The sequence below is a fragment of the Bos javanicus genome, chromosome 19, assembly GCF_032452875.1.
Source record: "Bos javanicus breed banteng chromosome 19, ARS-OSU_banteng_1.0, whole genome shotgun sequence".
In the NCBI taxonomy this organism is placed as follows: Eukaryota; Metazoa; Chordata; class Mammalia; order Artiodactyla; family Bovidae; genus Bos; species Bos javanicus.
Window position 1 is genome coordinate 42,588,508 of NC_083886.1, and position 13,871 is coordinate 42,602,378.

At 37.4% G+C, this 13,871-nt stretch overlaps 2 protein-coding genes across 2 annotated transcripts; both read right to left on the reverse strand.

Annotated features, from left to right (window-relative positions):
• Nucleotides 1-2,538: 2,538 nt before the first annotated feature.
• Nucleotides 2,539-3,280, reverse strand: LOC133231602 (keratin-associated protein 3-3). Its single transcript, XM_061389964.1, has one exon. The coding sequence runs from the start codon at nucleotides 3,206-3,208 to the stop codon at nucleotides 2,912-2,914; it is 297 nt and encodes a 98-aa protein (XP_061245948.1). The 5' UTR covers nucleotides 3,209-3,280; the 3' UTR covers nucleotides 2,539-2,911.
• Nucleotides 3,281-10,330: 7,050 nt separating this feature from the next.
• Nucleotides 10,331-11,050, reverse strand: LOC133231603 (keratin-associated protein 3-3-like). Its single transcript, XM_061389965.1, has one exon. It carries the CDS (start codon nucleotides 10,978-10,980, stop codon nucleotides 10,684-10,686), a length of 297 nt encoding a protein of 98 aa, XP_061245949.1. The 5' UTR covers nucleotides 10,981-11,050; the 3' UTR covers nucleotides 10,331-10,683.
• Nucleotides 11,051-13,871: the final 2,821 nt, after the last annotated feature.

Sequence of the window (13,871 nt, forward strand, 5' to 3'; positions counted from 1 at the left end):
AATTAGACATCCTTTTACTCTTTGATACCCTCTTTGTAATGTGGGTTTCCCCCTCATTTAAAAAAATATATTCTATTGATCTTTGTTAATTCAGCAGTTTGAACATGATATATCTAGATGGTGTATGTGTGTGTGTTTGTTTAGGTTGTATTTATCCTGCTTGAGATTCTTGAATTTGTGAGTTACTGAAATACATCACTAAATTTGGAAAATTTTCAGCTTCCCCTCCCCCAGTTTTTCTGCCACATTTTCACTTGCCTATCATTCTGGAATTCCGATTTCATGCATATTGGACTACTTGACACTGGCCCAGAAGATTTAGTTGGCGTTTTCTATTCTGGTATTAATGGCAACTATTGACTTTTTTTTTATTACAGTCTTTAGTTCTAGAATTTTCATTTGCTTCCCTCTTAATTTAAATAAATTTAATTTATTATTAATTTATCATATAGAATTAAAAATTTTTACTTTTTCTGGTGAGATTCCTCATCTTGTCCATTCTTTTCCTTTTACCTTTTGTCCATCATTCCCTTTAAATCCATGAAAATATTGATAATACCTGTTTTAAGATATTGTCTGCTAATTCTAACATCTATATATCTATGGATCTATTTCTATTGGCAGCTTTTTCTCTTGTTTATAGGTGAGATTTTCTTGCTTCTTCATGTGTCTGGAAATTTTAAATTATATGCTATCCATTTTAGAGAATACATTTTAGGAAATTTCAATTATGTTGCAGAGTTTTGAGTGTCGGGCTTTGTTCTGACAAGACGTCAAATCTCTGGAAGATCCCCTTGCTCCTCTCAGGTTAGGTTTTAGAATTTTCCAGGGCAGGTATAATTTCATGTGTTCTCTTCCCAAAGTTGTGATCCTTACTCTTTTGGTGTGTTCTTCTGGAATATCAGTAGAATCCCCAAGGTACACAAAGAGCTTTGGCCCCTCTAGATAGGCTGGGAATTCAAAGTCCATTAGTACTGAATGACTTCTGGTATTTCCAGTCAGCTCTTTATCGCTCAAAAGCCATTCTATGGCAACCTCATAGAATTTCATTCAGTGCGCGTGCAAAACAGCTTTCTCTTGACTATCATCTTTTACACAGACTTCCTCACCTTCCCTCATATATGTGCTTCCTTCTAGAACACAATCACAAATTCCGGTTGCCTAAACTTCATTTGTTCCCCTGGTGGCTCAGACGATAAAGAATCCACCTGCAGTGCAGGAGACCTGGGTTCGATCCCTGAGTTGGGAAGATCCCCTGGAGGAAGGAATGGCAACCCACTCCAGTATTCTTGCCTGGAGAATCCCCATGGACAGAGGAGCCTGGTGGGAAGTCCATGGGGTCACAAAGAGTTGGACATAACTGAGCGACTAAGCACAGCACAGCACAAACTTCATTTAGATATGTCACTTGCGTTTTGACATTTCTAGAGCAGAACACAGCATTCCTTTTTAAATTGGTGACCTTACACTGCTGCCTAGTATCTCTCGACATCTTTTCCATATTCATTTGATCTCCAGCTTCGGTCAATTTGTCTTTGACTGTGTGTTTTCTCCTTTTTATCACTTAAATCTTAATTTCTTAATTGTTCTCCATTTTTCCATACCACAGCACTTCTCTAATGCACATTTTTGACTCACCTTTTTTAAATTGAAGTATAGTTAGTTTACAATGTGGTGTTAATTTCAAGTTTATAGCAGTTATACATACGTATATGTGTGTGTGCTAAGTTGCTTCAGTTGTGTTCCTCTCTTTGTGACCCCAGGGACTGTAGCCTGTCAGGCTACATGAGATTCTCCAGGCAAGAACACTGAAGTAGATTGCCATGCCCTTCTCCAGGGGATCTTTCTGACCCAAGAATTGAACCTGTGTCTCTTATGTCTCCTGCATTAGCAGGCAGGTTCTTTACCACTAGCACCACCTGGGAAGGCCCTGCATATAAATACTTCTTTTTCAAATTCTCTTCCATTATACCTTATTACAAGATTTTGAGTATAGATCCCTGTGTTATACAGTATAATTCATATATTTTTATTATAATAGAATGCTAGCATTCAATAAATAATTGTTAATTGTATGAGGGAGTGAGTGGATATTGTATATATATTTGCCTTACTTTCCAGACAATCAGTTCATTTTTAGCAGAGATGGTAAAATAGGGTACATAATAGGTACTTAGTATGTTTATTGAATGAATAATATTGCTGTATATTTTTTGCACAAATAGATCTGGCATCTAGATTAGTTGATATATTAGGTCATATTTGGTCTTTGGATCATATTTGGTGTTTCCCAATCTACCTTCAACCATTTTGAAGGAAGGACAAGTTAGGGATATTATGCTGATATCCTGGACCATTTTATATGCAACGCCGTTTAGTTTTCTTAAAACAACAAGAACAACAAAAGCAAGAAGTATTTGTCTGTACTGCCACCCTTTTCAGTTTTGCAGATGTTCTGAGTTTCTTAAAATGCTGACCTTTGGAGTTAACAAATACATTTGATGCGTTAACAAAAATAAATGGGAGTAATTATAGACATTTGTGTTATGCCAGAGATGTAAACTTTATTAGAATAATCATGAAGAAGCGCCTCAATTTCCAGAAAGATACCATTCAAGACTGGAAACAGAATTCCCAAAGCACCAAAGAAAGATAGAATTTAACATGAAGGAACTGAACAATGTTGGGAAGCCTATAGGCATCTACCTATTCCAGCTGTCCTTGTTCACTGACGTCTACTACACAGCCATCGAAAGTCTCTTGGTTTCTTTTTTGTGAGGGTTGTCTGTGATAATGCCATCCTTGTTCCAACTTCGAAAGCGGAGCCACAGTTAGTTGCAGTACTGAGACAGGTGAGCACTAAAGCTTCTGGGTTGACTCTGTGTCAGGAACTGGGTGAGGCAGCTGTCGGTCAGCAGCAGCTTGGGATGCAGGGCTCACAGCTGGGCTGAGTGTAGGTTGTGAGGTTGATGGTTTCCAGGCCTGGGGTGGGCTGGGAAGAGTTGAGCAGGAAGCAGGTGGGCACACAGGGCTGAGGAATGTGGCAAGGTGGGGGGCAGTTGTCACAGCAGGTTGGCTCCAGTAACCAGACTGTGTGTGGGCAGGTGCTGGGCAGGCAGACTCCACATCTGCAGAATTTGTCAGAGGAGCAGATAGTGGTGGCGGGGCTGGTACGGGCGCTGCAGCAGAGGGGAGCACAGCAAGCCATGGTGTTGGGAAGCTGTGTTTTTTATTGATTTGGTTTAAAGAAGATGAGTCTCCTGAAGTGCGAATGTCTCTTTTTTGCTCTGGGGCTCTTATATACCCTCTCCAGTGGGTGTTGGTCCAACCGGAAGGCTTCTTTCCTGATTCTTGTTTATGTTAGTGTACCCATTATCCTTTGACTGGTTTGACATTTAGATGCTTGTAAATTTATTTTCCTAATTAGCTTTTGTTTGAGTTCACTGCTAAATTTGAACAGATTACTCTTGCCATTTGTCACTGGGACACAAGCTTTATGAGGTGTCATCAGTGGCTTCTGCTATTATAATTCCAGCGCCAGCCCTGATGGGGAATATGCGTGAGAGCACAGCTGTAGGGCGTAGGGCTTTTCTCTCGTGCTGGTCAGTTTTTATTTTCTTTACCTTTATCTGTTATCAATTCGTTCGATGAACTATTCTTCTTTTAAAGATAACTTGTTTTTAGTAACTCTCTTTTAGCTTTGGGGACTTTAATAAATTAACTGACTTTTAATTGACACATAATATACATGTAACATTGTATTAGTAGTATTGTAGTGCTGGGACTTTTGAAGATCTAACTTACATTAATATGGAGACATACACTATTATCCCATTTTTATTGTAAAGTGTTGCATATTCATTAAAAATGCAGACTATATAGAAATATATAAAGAAATTTTCCACAACACCTTATCATCAAGAGAAATTATCTATCAGCATTTATATATATCCCTCTAGTCATTTTTCTATAACTTGTTTATCATTTTATGACACCACTGGAATCACATTGTATATACCATTCTATTACTTGCATTTTCACTTAAATATATATATTTTCATGATCTTATATTCTTAAGTATATTTGATAATATTATTTTAAGTATTTCCTAGTGTTCATCATACAATTGTACTTCTAAATTGCTTAGAAATCTCATATATTAATCATTTAAACTGTTTGCAACTTTTCTTCTAAGATAATTGTGGCAATAGTAACAACTGTGTACATAAATCTTTATGCACATGTCTGGTCATTTCAGGAAGAGGACTAATTATTAGATAGAATTATTGGAGCAAATGTTATTTAATGATATTTTAAGACCTTTGATATTCATTGCCATATTGCTCTCCAGAATCATTTTATTTAGGTATTTTTTTCTGTTTACATATTCCCAATTGCTATTTGAAAATTCCTGTTTCTGTATACTTTGATGGATATATTATTTTAAAAGTGTTTGTCAATTTGTCAGGTGAATATGAAATTCCATTGTTATAGTATTTGTATTTCTTTCATAACTGTTAGGTTAAAGCATTCTCTCATATACACATTGCTGCTAAGTCACTTCAGTCGTGTCCGACTCTGTGCGACCCCATAGATGGCAGCCCACCAGGCTCCCCCGTTCCTGGGATTCTCCAGGCAAGAACACTGGAGTGGGTTACACATTAACCATGTATATTTCTATCGAAAACTGGTTTATTTTCTTTCTCTACCGAGTGTGGGAAAGTTGAATTTTTAGCTTATATGGGTTCCATTGCTGGGTCGGGAAGATCCCCTGGAGAAGGAAATGGCAACCCACTCCAGTATTCTTGCCTGGAGAATCCCATGGACAGAGGAGCCTGGTGGGCTGCAGTCCACGGGGTGGCAAAGAGTCGGACACGACTGAGAGACTTCACTTTCTTTCACTTTCAAACACTAGAAGAATAATTTCACTACCAATATTGCTACCAATGGAAAGTGAAGTTAAAGACCTATGTTAATCTATCCACAATCGATTTTGTTCATTGTTTTTTTTTTTCCCCCCAAAGTAGTACATTTTCTCCCCAAGTGAAATGTAGCTGTGGTAAGGAAGACCTGTATTCTAGTTCCAGTAGACCTTTTAGGCTTCAAGCATGGTCCAGCATGAAGAGTAAGCACAGTGCAGACTCCTGTCCAGGGTCATCCTGACAACTCAGACCATTTCCTCTCAACTTGGATTCACTCATCCTTCAAGCCAAGGTTATCCTCTCTTCTGTTAAGTCTACCTGTATCTCAGTGCACGATGGTGGGAAAGTCTGTGTGGTTTTTTCCTGGAGAAGGTGTGGATTCAAGAGCACCCCATTAAGAGTTACAATTGGTTGCTGCACTGCTGGCTACCTTTCTTGCTATGGCAAGCAATTAACTTTTTGGAAGCTCATCTTTCTCCTCTGTAAAATAAGGATAATTCTATCTACATTCTTCAACTCTGAAGATTATTGTGAGGCTCGAATGAGATAAAAATGGGTTAAAATCCATAGATGAAGTGCAATGCAAAGGTAAATTATTGTCATTATCTAAGCAAGTTACAGATCAAACTCAGGGGAAGAGGAAGGCAGAGAAACTAAGTTAAAGAGCAACCTTACAGGAAATAGCAAAATTTACCTAAAAGTTCACACCTACAATTAGAGAAAATGGCTGGCACAGAAATGAATACATTTCAAATTTTAAAAAGTTCTCTATGGCTCTGCTTGAAATAAAGTGTTCATGATCTTTACTGATGTCCCTGGATTTCCCCCAGATGAATCTTTGAGTGAATACCTGCCAAATTGACCACCCTTTTCCTCAGGCAGATTTATATTTTTTTCCAGTATTTAAAAAATAATTCAGTAGATATTTATTGAGCTGTACCATATGCCAGAAACTGTGATTATACAATAGTGAACAAAATAGACATCATCCCTGCTTTCAGGAAGCTTAGGGTCTGGAGGAAGGTTTGTCATACATATATGTCTTATGTCATAATGTATTCTTATAAGTTACTGTTGTTATAATTTATGAAGGAAAAGAAAAGACTGGGTTCCAAGGATAAAAAATAAGCTGAAGGAAATTATTTTGACATTTTAAAGAAAAGTATTATAAAGGAGTTTTCAGACTCTTGCAGTTAGAATTTCATGGCAGAAAAACATCAGTCTCTTACTTAGAATGCATATTATTTTGAATCAACCTTATTAGGATAAAGGAATTGTTATTATTTTGTGTGGAATGGTATGTTTCTAGAACTAGAAATAAGACTTAGCATTACAGACTAGAAAGAGTCATAAAATACCAAGTTTATGAATAAACTCATATCTTTTATTGAAAGGACTTGTACTTCATTAAAATGTATTTTCTCTGCAATTGTCTAAGAGACCTGGGAATAACTCTCCTTTGTTTTTAAATTAGGATCATGAATCTTAGACAGGTAAGATGATTTGCTTTAGGTAGCCTGGTGACCGACTTGTTAAGAACTAAATATAGGACCTACTGGGACTGAGTTACCTTTTATGTGGTTAAAAATGTAAGTTTAAAGTATGTGTCAGAGATACTAAACATTTTATTTTTAGAAAGAAAAGGTACCCTTTTCCTTCAAGCAAGTGCAGGAAAAACATGGTGATCCTTGATGAATTTCAACAGTTTGAAAACCTACACACACACATACATGCACACCCACTCATGAACTTGTCCGTTTTTTTTTTTTTTTGAAATATAGTTGGTTTACAGTGTTGTGTCAATCTCTGCTGTATAGCAAAGTGACTCAGTTATACACAGACATTCTTTTTTAATGTTGTTTTATATTATGGTTTATCATAGGATACTCAACATAGTTCCCTGTGCTATACAGTGGGAACTTTTTGCTTATCATCCTACAAAAAATAGTTTACATCTGCAAATCCCAACTCCCAGTCCTTCCTTCCCCACTCCCCTTCCCCTTGGTGACCACAAGTCTGTTCTATATGTCTGTGAGTCTAGAACTTGCCCAGTTTTAATTACACCTTTTTACAGTCAGTAGGGGTATACGTGACAGTAAAGACACAGAGACTGATCATAAGAAGTAATAGAAATAAGAAGTAAAATATGATTGTTAGTCTCTTGCTTCAAATCTCTCACTGCTTCAAGGGTTCAGCCTGAACCTCTCTGCTTGGGGCCCACTTCAGGGTCTCTGCATTTCTTCTTTCTCGTTGGCCCCAGCCTCTCCCATCTTCAATGTGCCCATGAGTTAGTAAGCTCCAGTTCTGCTCTTCACCTCTTCCACCTCGTCATCTCTTTTCTTTTTTTATTCCGGCTCATCATCTTTTAATGCTTAGCTTGGATAGCTTGAAGCCTTTTCATAACTGCCCCTCACCCTGACACTGAATCATCAAATGAATCTGGGTTTTAGTTACTCTGTGTGCTTGCTTGGCATACTGCTCATAGCTCTGCCACAGCAGAGATTCCATGGTATTATAATTACATTTGTACAACATGCATAGAACATGTATACTGTGGTTGTAATCACTTGTCTGTCTCCTTCACCAGATTTGAGAGAAATGTGAGGGAACTTTAGATAATAACACTACTTTTATCTTTATACTCTTAGTGTGGATTTGAAGCCTGGCATGGGGGAGGCATGCAAGAAATGTTGGCCAAGTGAATGAGAAAATGGACTAAATCCTTTGTTGACTGTGTCCTAGATTGTGTTCCATCTACCCCGTGGCTTCTAAGTTCTGTTCATTCAAAGTCGAGCTTCTAATAAACCTGTGGGATCCTCTGAGAAATTCTTCTCTGGAGACAGTGTCAGGGACAATGAGGACATTTAAAAACATTTATTTAAAGGCATTTGCTTCTCCTCTTCCTTGTTCGTTTTCTTTTTCACATGTATGCTTTTGGTTCTAGCTCAATGCTTTATCAGAGTTTGACGTGTACCTTAATGTATATATTATAATATTTATATATAAATATTTAATATAGACTTATATATTATCTATTCTAATATATATATATGTAATCTAAGGCTGGGAAAAATTATCTGTGCAAAATTAAAAAAAGTAGGTTGGTAAAATGAAGTAAAATGAAGTAGTAGATTAAATCATGTTTAATCAGACTTTAGCTCTAGCCCTCAGACAATCACCTGGAAAATATTGCTCTTCTGTTCATTACTGGGGTAGTGTTGTGGCAGGTAGAAGGGTATTCCTATTGCCTTATTATTAGAACTGACCACTGTAAGTTCTCTCCAAGGGAAGATGAAGTCAAAATGGTTGGTCCAGTAAATGACTCAGCTCTTAGAACTGAATACCTGCCACTTTTAATCTATAAGCCAATATATCCTTGTCCATTACAGTTGGATTGGATGATTTTGTTAAAGATTTTTATACTTTTATTTCTTTTTCATATTTTAAGTTAATGTCATAACTGTGTTTATTAAGTTTCTGGCTCTGTTAGCACTGGGGGTTCTGTGACGTGATAGAAAGAATTGGGCTTGAAAGTCAAATAGATATACGAGGAGCTGAATCCTGGTATTTTTAATAACTTTGTGACTTTGAGAATGTTGAATCACTCATAAAGCTTCATTTTTCTTTTTATGCTGTTTTAAGGGTTACACGAGTTAATACATGTGATCTACCTGGCAAAGTGTAGGTAAGTAAATGTTTCACCCCCAAATTGTATTTGTCTGAGCAAGAGAAAAGAGGGTGAATTTAAAGATAAGCAATTTAAAGTTAGCAAGCCATGTTAGTAAGCTAGTTTTAGTCATTCCTCTGAGATTCTTTTTTTAAATATAGATCAATAGAACAAAATAGAAAGCCCAGAGATAAATCCATGCACCTATGGACACCTTATCTTTGACAAAGGAGGCAAGAATATACAATGGATTAAAGACAATCTCTTTAACAAGTGGTGCTGGGGAAACTGGTCAACCACTTGTAAAAGAATGAAACTAGAATACTTTCTAACACCATGCACAAAAATAAACTCAAAATGGATTAAAGATCTAAACGTAAAATCAGAAAATATAAAACTCCTAGAGGAGAACATAGGCAAAACACTCTCTGACATAAATCACAGCACGATCCTCTATGACCCACCTCCCAGAATATTGGAAATAAAAACAAAAATAAACAAATGGGACCTAATTAAACTTAAAAGCTTTTGCACCACAAAGGAAACTATAAGCAAGGTGAAAAGACAGCCTTCAGAATGGGAGAAAATAATAGCAAATGAAGCAACTGACAAACAACTAATCTCAACAATAAACAAGCAACTCTTGCAGCTCAATTCCAGAAAAATAAACGACCCAATCAAAAAATGGGCCAAAGAACTAAATAGACATTTCTCCAAAGAAGACATACAGATGGCTAACAAACACATGAAAAGATGTTCAACATCACTCATTATTGGAGAAATGCAAATCAAAACCACAGTGGGGTACCATTTCACTCCAGTCAGAATGGCTGCGATCCAAAAGTCTACAAGCAATAAATGCTGGAGAGGGTGTTGAGAAAAGGGAACCCTCTCACACTGTTGGTGGGAATGCAAACTAGTACAGCCACTATGGAGAACAGTGTGGAGATTCCTTAAAAAACTGGAAATAGACCTGCCTTATGACCCAGCAATCCCACTGCTGGGCATACACACCAAGGAAACCAGAATTGAAAGAGACACGTGTACCCCAATGTTCATCGCAGCACTGTTTATAATAGCCAGGACATGGAAGCAACCTAGATGTCCATCAGCAGATGAATGGATAAGAAAGCTGTGGTACATATACACAATGGAGTATTACGCAGCCATTAAAAAGAATACATTTGAATCAGTTCTAATGAGGTGGATGAAACTGGAGCCTATTATACAGAGTGAAGTAAGCCAGAAAGAAAAACACCAATACAGTATACTAACGCATATATATGGAATTTAGAAAGATGGTAATGATAACCCTGTATGTGAGACAGCAAAAGAGACATAGATGTATAGAACAATCTTTTGGACTCTGTGGGAGAGGGAGAGGGTGGGATGATTTGGGGTAATGGCATTGAAACATGTATAATATCATATATGAAACGAGTCACCAGTCCAGGTTCGATGCAGGATACAGAATGCTTGGGGCTGGTGCACTGAGATGACCCAGAGGGATGGTACGGGGAGGGAGGAGGGAGGGGGGTCCAGGATGGGGAACACGTGCACAGCCGTGGCAGATTCATGTTGATGTATGGCAAAACCAATACAATACTGTAAAGTAATTAACCTCCAATTAAAATACATAAATTTATATTTAAAAATAAAAAATAAAATTATCTTCCCTTTATTTTTTTTAAATGAGAGAAATATACCAAAAACTCTAACATAAATGAAAAACACAGCTTGCCACAGAAACAAAGTTTATTGGAAAACCATCAAAAGTTATTTTTCTTCTATGAAAATGCCCAATACAAGAAATGGGACCCAAGAAGCAACATGACCAAGAAAATAGAGTATGAGGTCTTATAGATTTCACTACTATTTTGATAATAGATGATCTCTATCTATCCAAACGAACCAAAGGGTTACTCAGCCAAATAAGCATATTTAAAAAAAATTTTTTTCCATGAAAATGAAAGTTAGGTTTTCCATATCTATGCCGTCTGATCTACATCATTATCTGATAAACTACCGAGGAAAGTAAATATCAAATAGACAGCTTCTGTGTTATTGCCAGGCACTGAGTGAGTCGGCCATTGGTCAGCAGCAGCTTGGGATGCAGGGCTCACAGCTGGGCTGAGTGTAGGTTGTGAGGTTGATGGTTTCCAGGCCTGGGGTGGGCTGGGAAGAGTTGAGCAGGAAGCAGGTGGGCACACAGGGCTGAGGAATGTGGCAAGGTGGGGGGCAGTTGTCACAGCAGGTTGGCTCCAGTAACCAGACTGTGTGTGGGCAGGTGCTGGGCAGGCAGACTCCACATCTGCAGAATTTGTCAGAGGAGCAGATGGTGGTGGCGGGGCTGGTACGGGCGTTGCAGCAGAGGGGAGCACAGCAAGCCATGGTGTTGGAAATCTGGTTTGCTTTTGGTTTCTAGAAAAGAAAGATGAGGTTTCCCGAATGAAATGTCTCTTCTCACTTTGGGACTCTTATATACTCCTCTCATTGAGTGTTGGTCCAATCAGAAGACTTCCTCTTATTTGCATTTATGCCACCCTTCCCCACTAAGATTCTCTAATCAGTTTGGTATTTACTTGTCCATTAAGAGTTCCTGAGCTTATTAGTGTAATCATGTTTTTGACTCATTGACTTGTCATTAGATAATCACTTTTATCTTTACAGGGTTCTGGAATGCCAAATCTTGCATGAATTATGGATAATGAATCCAAGTGACAAATCAGCTATAGTTTCAGAGGCTAAATTCTTCTCTTCATCCCCCCCCTAATAATTTTAAATAATATGCTTAACATGATATGATTTTTAATGAATAATTTCAGAATATGCAACTTGATTAACTGGATCAAGACATAGCTCCTTACAGATGAATGTTGCAGGTGACTATATGCATATATACATCACAGATATATTTACCTTATTTATTGATGATATAATTCAGTTTCTATTGAGCAAGCAAGGTGATAGCCAGAATAGACTAAGATGAAACCCTTTTCATTATTTTTAATAAATCTATAGTGAATTTCCAAAGATTGTATTACTCTGTGGACTTTTTTTAAAAAACAGTTTCTATTCTCAAAGTTGTACCAGTGTTGTAGTGAGTCAGAGTGTGAATCCACCGGAAAAGATTCACCCAGGGCTGTTTTTTATTATTGTTAAATATACCACTATAAGAAAATCACCTCAGTCTTCATTCATTTTCACAGGAATTATATATTTTAAAATGAGATGCAAGAAAGAAGAAATCACAAGATTCATAAAATCACAGTGGGTTCTTGAAGGAGATTTGATCCAATATGATTTAGCAAAATGGCATTCATAGAAATAATTTTTTCACTGACTTACTTCCTACTTTGTATGTTTATTTGCTTTCCTATCTTAGGTCTTCAATTAGATTGTAAATTCCTTTGAGGAATACCTTACACACATTCTTTGCCTCAATTCACCTTGAATTGCCTTACTGTAAGTTGGCAGATAAGGAAGTTGAGCCAAGTAATCTCCAATGTGTAACATACTATGATTCTAACATTTCTACATACATCCCCCATGATCAGCACAAAATTATTCAGAAAGTAGAATCTAAAGTACATAATTTGTTAAATAGCAAATGTACAGAATCTGTTGTCTAAATTACAGATTTGTTGAATAAACACAATATATAGAATCTGTTGTCTCTGAGGAGACATTAGGGAAGACCAACCTAGCCTGCCTAAAAGAGAAAGAAGTTGGCTAAAATAAAATCAGTGGAAAATACTAAATGTCATTGGTTAGTAAACCTCATATATTTTGAGAAGAGGAACTTGTTTGTGAAGTTGGTTTGATTTTGACTTAAACATTGATGTTTATCATAGAACACATCAAATGGAAATGAAAGTTGGAGACTCCTAGGTACTTTATAACAATATTTTTTCTTTTGTCTTTCCTCCATTTGCTTCTTCTCAAATCCTACTTGTCCCTCAAACTCCAGCTTGAGTATCCTTCATAAAGAAATTTTAGGTGGTTCTTCTAGATGTTTTCATTCTTTTCTCTGCTCTCACATTTTATTCTACTATCTATTGTAGTTTCTCATCTATATTTGTCTTCCTTACTCCAAAGGTAACTCTTTGAGAGTGGGAATTGTGTCTTAATCTTCTTTGTCTATGTCAAGCACTTAGGACAATGCCTGGAACACAGGCATTTAATAAATGTCTACTGTATTGCATTAAATAACAGATTAGAATGAAAAGTTGTATGTATCTATTTTTAGAATAGCCTCTAATAATAATATAACATATTACATAATCAGAGTGACATTTCATTTGTGAAGGGCTTTACAGTTGTCTGTTTTGATTTACATTCAAAAACTGTTCTGTTTTACATTCAAAGCTTCACCTAAACAAAACAATGGAAAAAATGTGGCTCAGCTCGGTGTTTGGGGTCTCTTCTGCAAGTTTGTTGATCTCTAATTGCCAATTCCTTAGCCTCTTTAGGGATGTAAGTGAATTACAGAGGCAGGGAAAAAAATTAAAATTAAAAATAGATACGGACCTTAGAATTTAAAGTGATTCTAAACTTAGAGTTTAATATAATATCTTTTATTATCCAGGCAATTTTCTTCACATATTTACATATCCCTGTGTGACCTCTTTTTGGCTATGAGATTTATGTTGATGTCATCAGAAAGTGTAATTCTGCTGGATATATTTATGGGTTCATGATGCATACATGTGTCAAGAGTCGGGTAATTATGGCATTAGACATTGAGACAGTCCATGGTTTGGGAAAGAGAGGTGTTTATTTAAAGCAAGGAGGTCCATGATAGCATTTTTTCCACTTCTTATTTGAAATCATTGTTCGAAACGTAGAACACTTCTGCAAAACTGAAGGCACAGAGTCAGGACGTTTTTTCTAGAGCTTCTTATTAAAGGCCATTTGCTGAGCAGCTCTTAATGACAATTGCAGTCCCTTAGGGCAATGCGGGCAAGCTCATTGAGATATCTTTGGCTAGTAGGATTTTGCTTCACCCTCACAGGGCTGGACGCAGGTTGTGACAGAGATTCCGCTCAGGTTTGGAGTAGGGTGGCAGCTGTTGAGCAGCCAACAGGTTGGCACGTAGGAATCGGGCACGCAGGAGTCAGGCACACAGCAGGGTGGGTGGCAGGTGTCACAGCAGGTGGGCTGAAGGAGCCTGATCTCGTGTGGGCAGGTGCTGGGTAGGCAGGCTCCGCATTGACAGCGTACATCAGAGGAGCAGATGGTGGTGGGGGGGCCGGTGGGCACGCTGCAGCATCCCTGGAGAC